The following is a 17,492-nucleotide window of genomic DNA, read 5'->3' on the forward strand; positions in this document are numbered from 1 at the left end:
GATGACAAGTCCCAGTGGATCTTTTTGTGTTCGTTTTCTGAATTTTACTTTTCAGCTCCCCACCCTTCCGTCGCCATCTTGGGAAAAAGTATTAAAATAAAAGATATTCGTCATGCGAAGCAGGTGGATGCTCCCAGTAATTAATAAGACTCAAAAATATTTTCGATCTTTTAATAATTATTTTCTTGAATTATCTACTATTAGTTGATATCAAATTAAAAATCAAATGGTACTTCTCATTTTTCCTTAACAATGGCTAAAAATATCCAAACAGATGCTACAAAAGCTGGCTGAGCTTCAATTCGAACTGCTAAAGAAAATTCAACATCTATGTTATCTATAAAATGAACCCCATACATTTTGATTCTCTTGAGGATGGACGATATATTCGTATAAGGGATGTTCAAAATGTAACCACAAACCTGAAAATCAGTGAGTATAAGAGCAACTGCATATTTCAAAGGATAGGAACTTACGTCATATTCCGAAATATTTCTAAGTAGCTCGTTGGTTATCTCCTCATTCGACCTGCTATGCATGAAAATATAGTCTAGAAGATGAATATTATTCCTTATCACGTTCGAAACTTTTTTATTCCAAATTGTTCTATTCAAAGGCCGTGACTTGCCTATCAGTTTCATAATTTTTCTATCCAGCTGTACCTCCAACTCTTCGGCATTTTTTTTTACGGCATATACTATTCTGTTATGAATTGAATTCGTTGGTGCAGTGACATCGGCATTGAATAAAGGCAACCAGTCTGATTTACGTGTTAAATCGAACCTTGTTTGGACAACACTATCATTTCTCTGGATATTGGCCCATATCTGCAAGAACGTGAATCATGCATAGAATGACGTAAATGGCAAAAAAGTTTGAGTTTTTGCTATTCCAAGTTTAATTCCTTCTTATAATCCTTAATTGTTAAGAATATTTTATTTTTTTCTTGGCCATGTTTTTCGCCGATACAAGATGGATTCTGTGCACAGATGATAAATATTCTTAATTGACCTCGCTCACTCAAATATAAAAATTTCAGTAAGTTATATAGTTATTTATGATATGAGTGTGTTAAAAGTGAACAAAATCACTTCTAACACTAAAACCATACAATGTTTTTTGTACAACTGCCCCATTTTGATAATGAAATAGGCGAATTTGAAATGACAAAACTTCAAAATGCATTTTAATATTCAAATAATCACAAGGTTGTTATGAATGGCAAACGTTGCCAACGTTATGGTTACAAGCAAATGCTTGTTTCCACATAAGAAAAGACTAAGATGTCTAAAAACATGGTGTATGCACTCGTCAATTTTTGAATGGAATGACATTAGACTAAATCGAAAATAAGAGATTCGTTTCGTGGCGGCGCCACCATGTCCTATCCTTGTTCTATGAAAGAAAATCTAATTTTCTTTCTGTCTCGCTTTATTTTGTTCTGCGTTGATATCGATCACAGATTACAGTCATCTCTGTGTTCCTGATCCATCAAAAAATAAAAAAAAAATGAACCGGACTATTTTCTCAGCTGTTAACGAATATTTGATTGATTACACTTGAATTTTCGTTGTAAAAACGAATCTGCAGATATTTCAACACTATCGAAGGATTCCAAGGAGTACTTACTATTTTTCTTCAAGATAATTTCTGTTTGACAAAATGTATTCGTGAGGAAAGTAATTCAACATGATTTCAATAAAACACAGTTGATTGGCGAAATATTCAATATATTCAGTTAACAGAAACGCAATTTTCACTATACTAGTGAAGAATATTTGAAGAACAGACTCGAACAGATTAACGTATTTCTGTTTCTTACTACATGCTCACAATTTACATTACGTATTTTAAATACAATTCCCTTGATTAAATATTGCTGAAGTTGCCATAAAACTGGGTAGATAGTGGAATTATTAATACATAACACTTTTACAAAAGAAAGAGAGAAAGAAAAAAAGTTTCACAGCTGCCGTCAAAAGATAGCCTACCACCACCGGATTATAACGACGACATTGAGACATTGAGAGTCATTGGCTCCGCTTCAAATCATCTCTTACAATACAGCGAAAGAAATAAAGGGCACAGAACGCTCCCGAAAATCCCCGGACTGGTTCGCCAAGAGCAAAACTCATATCTCATATCGCACCCCTTTTGGAGACAAAACACAAAGCGATGAAAACAGCAATTAACAAGCCTGGCGATGTTGCAGTCCAAAAAAGTCTCATAAACATAAAACGCGAGGTCTGCCAAGAAATAAGAAAAATCAAGGATAGCTGATGGAAAGAAAATGCTAGGAACATCAATATGCAGACTGCGCACTTATCGCTAATAAACATATATACGAAGCTTTAGGCCATAAACTCAATATCGACAAAACCAAAATCCTGGTAATTCCACTAGAAAGCCTTCAAACAGATATCAGCCTGGATAATGAAACTCTAGAACAAGTCGAGCAGTCCAAATACTTGGGAAGCTTCATAAATACTAGGGCTAACCTAGACACGGAAATACGCAACCGTATCAATTCGGCATTCTTGAAGCTAAAGGACAAAATCTTGACCTTAATCTGAAGACCAAGACAGCTGTTTACAAAGCAGTCGTCCTCCTAACGCTTCTTTACGGAAGCGAAAGCTGGACGCCCTACAGGCGACATATTAAACAGCTCGAACAAACGCAATAACGTCATCTAAGACAAATAATGAACATCAAATGGTTCCATAAAGTTTCGAATGTAGAAGCATTCTTCAATTTTATAACAATTGAGACTCAAGTAACAAGCAGGGCCCGAATCAGATGGAGCGGCCACATTCTGAGGATGCAAGACACAAGACTCCCCAAAATATCTCTGTATTGGCAATTATTATTATAATTTTATCTGATTTCATCATAAAAAAATGAAGTGCTAAAAATATTTGTAACACTGGTGGTAAAAATATTTTTAACAGGCTTCCACGTAAACAATCACTTTTAACACTGTTGGCTGTCATTAAATGTGTCACTTTCAATGGGAGTTGTACAAAAAAGTATTTATAACTTCATACAAATTGATATGCAATATAAAAATTCCGTTCAAAAATTTGCTGAAAGATTTTTATATCACCAAATATTCGAGTGAGCGAATTCGATTGAACATGGTGTATACTCACGTTTTGCTCTCGAACTACACAGTAAACTCTCTGTAGAGGGCAGTAAGTATCCAAAATACTTATCTTCTCACCAGAAACAACATCAAAGATGAAGTACAGGGGAAGCTCTGTTTCCTTAGAATATTCACAGAGAAAAACATAAGCCGTTGATCCATGTGGTATGCCAAATCCAAGTAAAAGATAAACATCTAGTTTCAGTGATAGTAAGAAACAAGTGAGAGCAACGGCATGATCTATTACAGAACCAGTCAATAAATGGAGCAATTGCTGTAGAAAAAAGAAACCAATCTCCATAAAAATAAATTACATATCCCATATATCTTTAGAGCGGAACTTGATTGAAATTCATTGTCCATTGAAGAGAATCAAATAAAAAATTAATATTCCATCTGATTTGTACAATATTCTTTTTATAATAATAATAATAATAATTTTATTGCCCGTTTTCACCAACCATCCCTAAATTTAAGTACCTAGTAATCAAATTTTCAGTAGAATCCTATGATTCGTGGGACATCCTGTATTTTTGATAAAAGTACTCGGTAACCGTTTCCGTACATATACCTATACGGTGATACCCGTGTTTTATGCGAGCAACTTTTTCGGATAGGTATGCAATACTTACGTCCGTAGAGAGCCAAACATTCTGGTAGAAATGATTACAATTCGTGAAAGGAATGAGTGACACAAATTTGGCACATTGTTCGGGTTCCACATCGAATCCCTCATTGTTTAATTGAGGTGGTTCCAACGCTTTGATATATCGAACAAGACACGTTGTTTTACCACTCGAATTGAGAGCCATGGCTGAGAATTTTCTGGATGGAAAACTGTGATTATAACTCTCATTCCACTTGATGATGAAGTCTGTTATGTATGGTAGATCGCTGCTGGGTAATTCTTCCTGAAAGAATATTTAGTTGTTTCATGACAATTGAGAATTTCATGAGATAAAACTTGAAAACCTAATGGATAATTAATAAGGGGTAATGAAGAAGGTAATAAAACAACTTCCTGACCCGTAAGTTTCTAGCAGTAATTGAATAAAAAAATTATCTCCTATGAATTCTATGATTTAAACTAGAAAAATATCTCGCTGAAAAGCATTTTTTTTCTTAAAAAAAGTAACAGAAACATAATATTCTATTGGAGCGTGGTGGCAATCACAAACAAATTTGGTGGTGTTCTCCTATGTCAGCATGATATACGCCTACTAGGTAAATTGAAATTAAGATATAACTATCCAGCCTATATTCTAGTAACGCTACGTAACTGTTGATACAGTTTTTCTCCAAAACAACAATTTGTTCAAAATGAATCAAGCTGTCACAAATTAATTTTCCAATGATATAATACATATATGAAAATATATAAAAATAAACAAATTTTAGGGGTGGCTTTTTTAACCCCTTGCAATAATTATCTGGGGAATAGAACCACAATTTTTATACTGCCTCGGTTTATAAGAAAAAATTGAAAATTGTCATTTTTTCAAGAAGCTCTAAGAGGCTGCTCAAAAAAAATTATATGAAAAACAAAAAAAATTTTTGACAAGGAACCACCCCTTACTTTTTTCGCGACTATTCATTTATACTCTGTAGAACGGACTACACTTTTACACCATTTCTGAAAGATACAATATATTTTACACACTACTTTCTAAATAATGTCTATATCTATATCACTATCTATATTACTTTGAGTCTGTTGGACAAAATTGATAAAAACAATATTTACTTACAATACTTGGAATGAGTTTGGGGATATTCGGTTGGACACTAACTTGTAGATTCAAATGGGTTTGTTTGGATAAGATATTTTGGTTACTCGAAGATAAATTATTATCCTTCAAATAACCAAAAAGAACGTTGGGAGTATTCAGTTTAAAATATCCACACATCTGAAAATTTATGATAATCATTAATGATATCTACAGCAAAACGTCCTAAAAAGTTACTCTATACGATGTTGCCTTTTCAAAGATCAAGTATCAATATACCGGGTGTCCCAGAGCTTTTAGGCCAGCAAATATCTCAGTTACCTGCAAAAAAAAAATTGAAAAAAATACTTGTCGTAGGAGACCATACGCTCTTTCATGCAGCATAGCAAAATCCACCCCCTGACAAACAACCCCCGAGAAACCACCCCTAACTTTTGTTTTTCAAATAGCACCCCCATGTTTGTTGTGCTTCAACTTACAGTTTTTTTCATTTCTCAATCAATGATATATCATAATATGTAGTTGTAAAGATAGTCACTCGATAAAATTGAATTCGTTAGTGGGTACTGTTAATTGGACTGATCGAATTAGTCCACATTGTAGAGACAAGAAAAAGTGGATGTTGAAAAAAAAGAGTCAATAATAAAACAAAGCACAAAAAGTTCTAACATTTTATTGACTCTTTTTTTTCAACATCCACTTTTTCTTGTCTCTACAATGTGGACTAATTCGATCAGTCCAATTAACAGTACCCACTAACGAATTCAATTTTATCGAGTGACTATCTTTACAACTACATATTATGATATATCATTGATTGAGAATTAAAAAGAGCTGTCAGTTGAAGCCAAACAAACATGGGGGGTGCCATTTGAAAAACAAAAGTTAGGGGTTGTTTCTCAGGGGTTGTTTGTCAGGGGGTGGATTTTGCTATGCTGCATGAAAGAGCGTATGGTCTCCTACGACAAGTATATTTTTTTCAATTTTTTTTTTCCGCAAGTAACTGAGATATCTGCTGGCCTAAAAGCTCTGGGACACCCGGTATAAAAATATATTTAATACCTATACGTATATGGGAAAAGGCAATGAATTTCTATCATCGAATGCCACTTACTCCATTATTACTACAAATTGCAGATAAAGGTGCTTCAAGAGATCCTAACCAATTCCTCGTCTTTACATCCTTATTTTGTATATTTTGGTCAACTTCATCGAAGACGTTCAAAATTATATTTCCACTCAGAGAGTTAGGATTGAGGTAATCGAAATGAGATGGACTAAAAATAAATGAAAACTTGTGGTAAGTTCTAGGACAAAATTATTCTATTCTCCATTTCCCAAAAATTATGCATTTCACGCAGAGAATTCATTTATAACGAAATAAGGGCACCGATCTCAGTTAACTCTTGTGTAATTGAACTTTTAAAACGAATCTCGAAATAATCTAGGAAATAATACTTGTAATTTCTTGTCAAGAAAACAAGAAACCATGAAATATCTTGACTAACAATGAAAAGGATAAAACGTCTTTTTTTGTGTGAAATAAAACATATTTTAACATAAGATATTTCTATTTAATGCACACATTTTTTGCTGGAATAATGTGAATGAAAAATAACACTATTCAACAAGGATTCTCCCACCTAAGAGATTTATATTTTTTTTGTTAGGTATTCCTCACCTTATTACAAAAATAATAGTACTTACGTTTGTTTAGCTCCCGTTATCAAAATAAAAGACATGCGTGAATTGTCCATGTTCGCACTTCTGTACCCTACGATACTTTATAAATAAACAAACTATTGAAACAAGTTCGGTTTCTGGCAGCATTGAATGACTTTGAAAAAGAAGCCTGGTTGTCCTTTGTAGAAGTGACCAAAAATTTTCTTGGCAATCACAAATATCCGCAATATGTAAATATCGTCAAAACGATGTTACAGGCTCATCAAAAAATGGGATGCAACATGTCCTTAAAGCCCGTTTGCAACAGCCGAGAATTCTCTGGAGAATTCTCTACAAAATTCTCGCAAGAAAACGGCAGAGATTATTTTGTATGCAACTGAACAGAGAATTCTACCGAAAGTGCGTATGCAACGGTATATAATTCACGGCGCATGAATTTTCGAGCAAATTCTCTAAAGAATTCTCGGCTGTTGCAAACGGGCTTAAAAATACACTTTTTGCAATCACATATTAATTTCTTTCCACAAAATATGGGAGCCGTAAGTGAAGAGCATGGAGAGCGATTCCATCAAGACATCGCGTCATTCGAAAAACGCTACCAAGGCAAAGGGGAACCCTCTATGCTTGATGATTATTGTTGGTCCATCGTTAGAGAAATACTGGAGTCGTCCTACAGCAGAAAAGACAAAAGATCTAAGCGATCGGAATCTTTTACACCATTGCAAATATTATAATGCATTGTTTTTGTTAAAAATCATGAATATAATTATTAAAAAACAACAAGAGCTAACTTCCACTTTTTATTTATCGTGCGTTTATACCTTGGCTACGAAGATTCAAAATATATATATTTTCCTTAGGTGGGAGAACAAAGCTATAATTTTGTCGATCAGTGTAATTAAGGATAATCTTGTTGAAACTCAAATTGCCAACTAAGTTTGCAATTTTTCACCTTAAGGTATTACACGTTTTTATTTTCATGGATACATCATAGTATAAATTTGGCTTATTTATTATTTTCGCCGTTGGTACTTGTGTCCACCTCAATTTCAGAAGAATCACATCAGAATTTCTTTCTGTCAGTATTGCCACTACTAGTATTCTGCATTGGTGAATGCTGCTGTTTTCCCTTTTTGTTATGGCTATCGCAGTAACGCTTTCAGATTCACTTTTGTCATTTTCACTCTCATTAGTCGAAGTTACGTTAGTCTCATTGATCATTTTATATTTTTACTAAAACATTACCTCTAACGTTTCTCTCTATTACTTATTGGTGAATATTCTGAGACAGAATCGGAGCCAAATGGTAAAATACAGAGACCAGCACTCTGTAATAATCAAGGAGTATATAGAAAGAAGTTGTAATTCAGTTCAAAGCCGATTGGAAGGGTAATGACGTAGAAGGCGGCAAAGTCAAGACAGAACTGGGTCCGTTAGCAGTATCGTATAATTGATAATAGTAATAGGTAAAGTTTTACCGAAAATATAATTTAAAATAATTTCAACTTTTATCCTTATTCATCTCTAATACCTATATGGTTCACTGGAAGTGTTTTAGAGGCTTTCACCACTCAATTGAATCGGTGAATGAGCATTAAATTATTTAAATTTATTGCATCGCACTGTCTAATTTTATGATAGTTACGACAATGCGCGCTTGTGTGGCGTGGCGTGCGGCGATCAAAGGAAGCCGAGTATTTTCGATCTCCTGTAGAGCCTTCTTTCTTGGTAATTACCAAAAGTTACCTACTTGTTTTTTGAGAAAGCTACAAGATACTTAATTCCTGCACATATATGTGAGAATTTTAATCAACCGTTGTTAATAAAGCAACCCAACATTTCACAGAAAACATATTTCCATATTATATTCATCAAGATAGAAAATAATAAACCAACATTTTTGTATAGTATACCTTCCAAATTTCTGATTTGGTAACTGCATCTTAAACACAAAAGCTTTGCGGAACACTAGTACGATTTACAAGAATACCTGCTGCTACAAGGACAAATACTCACCTCAGTATTAATGTCAAATCCTCATTCCACTCTGGGTTAGTACCTTCTACGGCAGTAGTTCTATCAAATATGTCATTATATCTGACCTCCACATATGACTTAACGCTGTTTTTATCGAGGAACTGGTCAGTTAATAGATGCTGGCTTTTTTTAACTGACACATCTCGATCCGGTATATTGACTCCATTTAACACTTTAATAGTTATTCTGACTAGACTGGACAATTCCTTAACATTCATTTGGATTTTCTCAATATTGGATTTTTTTAATGAAGGTAAAGGGTGACTCATACGAGGTTTCCAACTGAACCAGTTGAAGAAGTTGGCAGTCATTGTTTTGATGAGATGTCTGTAAAATTGTGAATCTTGATGTAGATATTTCTTACGAAATATTGTATAATATTATTGAAGCTTGTGTGCCCGAAGTACGAGAAAAATTTAACTTTCCACTTTATTTCTCTCATGAGACTAGAAAACTGATACACCGTAAAATCAAATTTCATAAAGAATGGAAAACTTGACTGATAACTTCGGATCATCTTGAATTCAAAACTTTGCGCACCTTATGTACGTATGTAAACAAAACAAAATCAGGACATAATGATAAAATTAATAACTATAGACCCATTAGTAAGCGCTGTTTTTTCGAAAAAGTTTTTGAATCGCTTCTCTATCCCTTATCTGTTCCATCTGATATATATAAACTGCTCCACAAGTGTTAGGGATATCGTATTCAATCGTTTTTAAAAGTATGTAATCTTCGAGAAAATCGCTGTAAAATCATTAAAAACTCAATAACAACTTGAATCGATCCAATAAAAATTAGTATGAGACATTTCGTCAATCTGGTCGCCTTTTTTCTGAAGTTTGGTTCTTTGCATATTATGCTTCATGAATGTCATTATTCTGAAATGAAGTCAGTTTATCAACGGCTTCGATTTGAAACGAGTTTTCTGAAAATGCCAAGACGTAAATTAACAAACGCTGAGGCTAATAGGCCTATCGGAATGTTACAGGGTGGCCTAACTCAGGTTGTTGTAGCGGAAAGGCTCCAAGTCAGCCAAAGTGTGATATCTCGACTTTGGAATAGGTTCAGGGAGACAGGTTACGTGTTTGAAAGACTTGGTGGGCGACGAAAAACAACACCTGCTCAGGATCGTTTCATCACCGTTTCGGCGAGAAGAAACCCTACATCTACGTGTAGAATGATACGGAATACTTTTCAAAATACAGATGGGGTTCAAGTTTCCATCGAAACCATCATACGAAGTTTGAGAGAGGTGAATTTAGGTTCTAGACGTCCATCAAGAGGAGTTCCATTAACACGTGACCATAGGCGTCAAAGACTGGAATGGGCAAGGCAACATATCAATTGGAATGATCAATGGCGTAGTGTCCTTTTCACTGATGAATCCAGATATGGACGATTTTCAGATTCTCGAAGAATAAGGGTATGGACAATCCCACGCATACTCCGTAATCGTCGCTATGTCCATCCATTCCGAGTGGGTAGTTGGGTAGTGTTTTGGTATGGGCCGGGATATGTTTCAATGGGCGCACAGATCTACACATTTGTCCTGGGAATATGACCGCCTTACACTATAGGGAGCATGTCATTGACAATGTTGTGCCAAATTTTCACGCTGCTGTTGGTGAAACTTTTCAATTTCTAGACGATAACGCTAGACCGCACCGTGCAGCCATAGTTGAAAATGCGCGCGAGGAGCTTGGTATTCCACATTTACCAATACCTCCGCACTCACCAGATTTGAATTGCATAGAACATGCATGGGATATGCTCCAAAGAAGGTTAGATAATCATCAACCTACCCCAGAATCCTTAAATGACCTGAGAGAGCTTCTGCCCCGTTTATGGAACCAAATTCCTCAAGAAATGTTCAACAACCTCGTGTGTAGTATGCAAAGGAGATGTCAAGCTGTTATTGATGCCCGTGGAGGCCATACATTGTATTGATAGTCTTAAAATGCTTGAATTCTCTGGGAATAAAATTTCGTTATTTTACTCGATTTTTCTTAACCACCCTGTATACGCTGCAGACCTAACAGCCTAAAAATAATTTGCAATTTGAAATCATATTAATATGAATTTCCATCACAAAAATCTTATTTTAACTATATATTATGCAATTTAAGTCATATCCCTAACTCATGTGGAGCAGTTTAGTTCCTGAAAAGCACAGTGGCTCAGTTGAAACAAAGTCAATCACCTTCGTTGAATATCTACAGGACCATTCAGATAATGGAATTCAAGTAGATGGGGTGTTTATCGACTTCAGCAAATCTTTCGACAAGACTCATATTCAAAGATTATAAAATATCTCTATAATCTTTGCTCATATCAGAATGCAGTGGCCGGTGGCGTAGTCAAAGATTTTTTCAGTCCACCACTTCAGTGATATAGTGGTAACATTTTTTTAAATATAAACCCTATGTTATTTTCACATATTCCTTTCCCATATTTTTTTCTGATTCAGAATATATAATATACGACGTATCGTTAATTGTTCTTCCATTAAGAAAACTCATAAACTAGTTCAGTCAGGTTGGCAGGTCATTTTCATTGATAATATTATCATGAACTTTATGCTTTTATGTTGTGTCAAGTTATAAGAGATTTTGGAGATCACTTTTATTCCAGATATTCGAGAAGATGCTCGGAAAATGAGGAAATTAGGAGAATTTCCATGACTCTTTATATTACCTATACTAGTACTAGCACAGCCGTCTTTATTAGTGTATGTGTTTGAAAAGGCTGTCTTACTAGTATTTAGATTAACTACGGGTTGAAAAGGTTTCGGAATTTTTCATCCTTCCTTTTAATATCCGGAATGAAACTGATCTTCACAGTCTCTCATATAAGTAATAGTAATAATAATAATGTTGATTCTTTGAAATAAAAAGGTTGTTATAATGTTGGTATCTAAAAAATAATCCTAAGGAAATCCATTGTAGACAAAGCCTGAGTGTGGAGACATTTAATGATCTGAAGCAATATCGAAGCATTATCATAATATTTTCGATGAAAATAACCTGCCAATTTGACAGAACTAATTTTTGAGTTTTCTAATGGAAGAACTAACATGTCTAAAAACATGGTGCATGCACTCGTCAATTTTTGAATGGAATGAGATTAGACTAAATCGAGAACATAGACATAGAGACATGGACTGAGCAATGTCAGCATGAAATTGGCTTTTTTTATAGAAAGAGAGAAACGCACGTCGGGAATGCAGTTGTCTCTTTTTTATTCACATAGAGGTGAGTGTAGACCAATCAAAATTCCAGAAAGAGACAACTGCATTCCCGACGAGCGTTTCTCTCTGTCACTTTTTTTGACCGTATTTCATGCATAGATAGAAAGGAAAGGCACAGTCCATGTCTATATGTCTATGATCGAGAATAAGAGATTCGTTTCGTGGCGGCGCCACCATGTTCTATCCTTGTTCTATGAAAGAAAATCTAATGATACTCTCTCGCTTTATTTTGTTCTGCGTTTTTATCGATCACAGATTACAGTAATCTCTGTGTTCCTGATCCATCAAAGAATCCAAAAAAAATGAACCGGACTATTTTCTCAGCTGTTAACGAATATTTGTGATTTACACTTGAATTTTCGTTGTAAAAACGAATCTGCAGATATTTCAACACTATCGAAGGATTCGAAGGAGTACTTACTATTTTTCTTCAAGATAATTTCTGTTTGACAAATTTTATTCGTGAGGAAGGTAATTCAATATGATTTCAATAAAACACAGTTGATTGGTGAAATATTCAATATATGACAGAAACGCAATTTTCACTATAGACCATATTAGTGAGGTTAGAATCACTCAATTGGCGGGAGATCCATATTCAAATTTTTTTGCATAGGAATCGACTTTAAGATGGAATATCTCTAGCTAGAAGTAAATGTTAATATAAAGACATGCAAAATTGGGTGTCGCAATTATTAGAGGTTGTTTTCAAGTACATTTTACATCACAAAATACTTTTATATGTCCTAAAATCAAAATTGAACACATTATTATACGGAATATATCCGTATGTCGTAGATCATTTCTGCTATACGTCAATCATGAACCGTAACAAAGAAAATGACATGCTACGCTTGCGCGTTAGAATGATGTCAGCTTCAGAGGTTAGAAACGAAATGAAGCTACGACAAACTTCCATGGATCTTGCTGACCAATTTTATATTGATCCATTTTAAAAAAAATATACCATTTTATTACGAAATTTTGTTTTCGACTTGTTAAGAAAGGATCATAGAACACATTCCAACAGAAATAAATCTTAAGAAATTCGCTAAAATATCCAAAAACAGGCGAGAAGTACGTGGCATTTTTAGTCCCATAAGAAATGCATAGGGAATTCAGGGACCAGATCCACGGATGGATCGCGATTCAAATTTCCCGCCTAACCTCACTAATATGGTCTATACTCGTGAAGAATATTTGAAGAACGGACTCGAACAGATTAACGTATTTCTGTTTCTCAATTCATGCTCACAATTCATATTACGTATTTTCAATACAGTTCCTTTGATTAAATATTGCTGAAGTTGCCATAAAACTGTTAGCTCTATCCGTTCCGAATGTACATCTGATTTGGCTCTGCCTCAATTTCCAACAACAAAGAGTGATAATCCAACATCACCGAATTCTTAGCTGTAGTTCTGGATTGTCCATACAGAAAACTGAACGACATGTTCAATAAATTAATGTTGTAAGACCTTTCTCGAAAGTAATACATTTTCACACACCAATAATGGCTTATAAATACAGCCCATTCGCAGGTCGTAGGCATGCATTCAAATTATTTTCAAATATCAATTGACAATGCTCCGTCAAATTCTAAACAGCGCTACCTACAGTGGGAAAAACGAAACTTATCTTTTATTTTCGAAACGGGAAAAACAAAATCTAATCAGTTCATACACCATGTTTTTAGACATCTTAGGAAGAACAAATAAAGACACGTCATATATTACATATCCTGATTAAAAAAAAATATGGGACTGAAATTTGTAAATATTCCAGTTTATATTTAAAATATGTTACCACTATATCACTGAAGTGGAGGACTGAAAAAATCTTTGACTACGCTACTTACGGTCACAGAGCTGCCATTCAATCCCATCGAATTTCGCCCACCCTGTACCTAATGTGATGCTGGATAATGAGGCAGGGTCGTCATTCTTCAAATCATCAAACTTTATTATCATTACCAAGCATAGGTATGTATTTAGTAAGATGAATTATGCTTCTGTTGTGTGGATTCCATATTTTGAAGCTTAATGTGACCGACTGGAAAAAATTCAGCGAAAATACTTACGTTTTTTGGCCTTCAAATATAATTACGTGCTGAACAAGGGAGACCCTGACAACTATAACTTCTTAAGATTCAAATTTTTCGAAATGCTCAATCTTAAGGACAGAATAGAACAGTCTGTGACGTATTATTTATCAATAAATTGATCAGCAATCAGCCGGAAAGCCCCGATGTCTATAAATTAGGATACCTACTCTCATGAGGAGATTTGGGCAGTTTGATACATTACGCCAACTAGGCGTAATAGTAGTGCACTGAACCCAATCTATAGAATGCTAGGACACTGCAATGAATTTGGATAAGGTATTCATAGCTTCGTAATTAAAAATCCTGCTGAAAAGGCAAGCACGCCACTGGATTCTACTTAAAAAAGTGCCTGTATAATGTTTTAATTTCAGAGCTCTATCATCAGTATTAGCGGAGATATAAATTTATTTCGAAATCATTTTTGCAATTTTCGCTTATAACTCGAAATCAAAAGAAGGTGGACGAAAATGACTACTACTCTTGTTAGTTTCTCAGAAAAAGAGAACGAGAATGGGGTATCAGATTTTGTCTATGTCCACTGGTTTAAAAGCTGTAGTGCTAAAACATAGAAATTTGCCCACCCTGTACAGCTGAATAGGAATAGGGAATGCTCAGTTCATTCTCTATGTCTATGTTTGTGCCCAATAAAACTTTGTTCGGATTGTTGATATTCCATGAAAAATTCACGTAATGTAAAAATTATTTATCGGAACATCCAATGTTAGTTTCCTTCTGTGGTTTCCTGAAATCATAGAGTAATCAGGCATTTCGAATTCGCTGTTTTCCTTTATTTCAACTTTGAAAGTTTCCATTTTAGGAGTAGGGTTTCTTTAGGTAACCCCCTTTTTGCGTAAACAACAAGATATACATACCCACAAAATATTAGATAAAATATGAAATAATCGAAAAGAATGGCCGACTAGTAAATGCATATACAAATAAGTCAAATAACTACAATTCTGTACCTAATCACTAAAAACTGATAATACTAACCTGTCATGAAGACTTCCTGACAATTCCCCATAAAATGCAAACTAATTATTGATATGTACTTACTCAAAATGAACCAAATATTTCTCATCCAAGATATCTTCGATTTCCAAATTATTTGTAGCATTCTTACACCTTTGGAAAACTTTTGTATGTATCTGTTTCATTATACTCATTCCATTCTTTCTTTTCGAGTCATATCCTTCTGCTTTTGTTTCTTCCATAAATAATCCGTCCCTTTCATTGGCTACTCTCCTTTTATAATCCTTGAGAATATTCAAAGGGATTTCTTTGATTCGGTTCGGAACAACCATCCCATCAAATTCAGGCTCATTACGATTACGAAGTTGTAAAATTTTCATACGGATATTTTTATCGATTTCAGAAATATTACAAAACTGAAGAGGTTTCTGATAAGGGTTCAACCTAGAATAAAATAATATTCAAACAATATTGAAATCCGAAAACTCACTTCTCTGTCCTCTGTATATTGTAACCAGTCCGGCTCTGTTCCTTCCAAAAAGTGCAGGACAGGACAGTACAAGCGGCGAGTGGAAATATATACAGGTGGAAATAAATAGTAGAGACTTAGTTAGTTATTAGTGTTACTATAAGTATAATTGAATAGTCTTAATCAGTCAAACGTTTTAATCAGGTGAAGAAAACGTTACAATATACAGGGTGTTTCCTAATTGAATGTCAATACTTATGGGGGTGATTTTAAGGCCCATTTTAAGAAAAAAACTTTATATGAACATATGTCCTAAACGTCTTACCTTTAGAGATACAGGGTAGTAAAGTTTTCAAAAATAAATCATTTATTATTAATATCTACAATACCACTTCAATTATTTTAATGAAACTTGTCATACATGTATACTATGAATCAAGAGGCATTTTGTAATGTATCACTTTTTTCTTAATTTCCACCAGTGGCGTTCGTACGTAATTTGACCAACCTATTTTGGCAGACATTGATGGTACGCCACATATTTTTCCTGAAATAAAATTATTTTTGAAATTCCCAATCATTCCTTACCAAAGTTGATCACTTGACTTTTTTCAATCCGAATCACGGTTTCCGATTAAAAAAATAGAAACCGTTTCTCTGCATGATCATAACAATATCCTTAATACATACGTATGATAATATCGCCATACATACGTAGATTTATTTTTTTTAGATGAAACCCGTGCGTCGGACTAAAAAAATTCAAGAGATCAAATTTGCTCATAGTTGAAAACAGTCAATGGCGTGCCTCTGACTGTCTAAATAATACCACCCTATATCTCAAAAGGTAAGACGTTTAGGACATATGTTCATATGAAGTTTTTTTTCTTAAAATGGGCCCAAAAATCACCCCCATAAATATTGACATTCAATTAGGAAACACCCTGTATATGATGGAATGAAAATCTTGGGTATGTAGACCACTTTGATACTTAGCAAACAAAGATCTTGTCGACGTTTCGAACTACCTATAGTTCTTCATCAGGTCTACAATTTGAAAAAAAATGAGAAACACACCAAAAATAGAGGAAGGTTTTTCACCTTCCTCATCATCATCATCATTATTGTTTATCTAATTTGATTATAATTTGTTGCGATTTGAAGAATTTCAATTTTGTTTTGAATTGTTCGTTTTTGTACCTAATTCATGTTCTAAAAAAAGGAATACGTATCCATTTGGTATGGGACGGCGAAAATATAAAAATAGTGATTTAGGACTGAGTGTGACCGGTTTCGTCAATATACTCCATTCACTTTTATTTTAGCACTTGGTTGGCCATGGAAATTTGACACATTTCACTCTGTATAGTACGAAAATGTGGGGTTATGACGCTTGTCAAAACATTTTTGGTTTTTAAATGAACGCTATGTTGCCCATTCTACGTAAAAGTTTCTGTTATTACGTATTTTATCACAATGTCGAATCTCTTTGGAAAATATGAGACGAACATAATTGAAGTTTATACAATAACTGATTGAAGGCATATCAAATCCAGTTATTTGCATGGAAAATACAAGAGATAAGTATAATATCATAATATGCACTAGCATGAGGAGAGTTAATATTCGTTATCTTCTTTGGCTAATGTTTGAATACGTTACATCAGTTGTAGATTTCAAAAATATTAACTCGAAGATGAAATGCATATGATGCAGTGGTTGGGAATGGGTATCTCCCGAAGGAAATAACAGATAATTACAAGAATGTTTAATTCTTCAACAAAAATCATCTTGCATCAATATAAGTAAAAGGAATTAAAGGAAGTTTCAAGTCAAGATGAACTTCACCTTTTAAAAAAAAATTCACATGAATAAACAATTAACAGCACAACACTGGCGCGTACTTGTGGCTGTTCATCTTAATACATTAATATAATAATAATAATTAGGTATTTATTGGTACCTTAAGACATTTTCAATGTATAGGACAAGTCAAATGAAAAATAGAAAAAACAATTTTCGGGATCTTATTCTACGATGATATTCATCGAAAATCCCGTAGTAAACTTTTCGCATTACTTCACTCAAACATAAAATTCTCAAAT

The 17,492-nt window shown here is 34.2% G+C and overlaps 1 protein-coding gene across 1 annotated transcript in view; it reads right to left on the minus strand.

Annotated features, from left to right (window-relative positions):
- Positions 1-232: 232 nt before the first annotated feature.
- Positions 233-17,492, minus strand: part of LOC123322762 (coiled-coil and C2 domain-containing protein 2A) — a 52,958-nt gene continuing 35,698 nt past the window's right edge. Inside the window, exons 5-12 of the mRNA XM_044910776.1 lie at positions 15,003-15,362; positions 8,569-8,916; positions 5,984-6,146; positions 4,891-5,049; positions 3,775-4,053; positions 3,150-3,416; positions 477-827; positions 233-422 (exon numbers count right to left, since the gene is read on the minus strand). Coding sequence (XP_044766711.1) covers positions 237-422; positions 477-827; positions 3,150-3,416; positions 3,775-4,053; positions 4,891-5,049; positions 5,984-6,146; positions 8,569-8,916; positions 15,003-15,362 — 2,113 coding nt within the window. The 3' untranslated portion in view covers positions 233-236. The remainder of the gene's footprint in view (positions 423-476; positions 828-3,149; positions 3,417-3,774; positions 4,054-4,890; positions 5,050-5,983; positions 6,147-8,568; positions 8,917-15,002; positions 15,363-17,492) is intronic.

This window comes from Coccinella septempunctata, chromosome 1, assembly GCF_907165205.1.
Source record: "Coccinella septempunctata chromosome 1, icCocSept1.1, whole genome shotgun sequence".
Classification (NCBI taxonomy): domain Eukaryota; kingdom Metazoa; phylum Arthropoda; class Insecta; order Coleoptera; family Coccinellidae; genus Coccinella; species Coccinella septempunctata.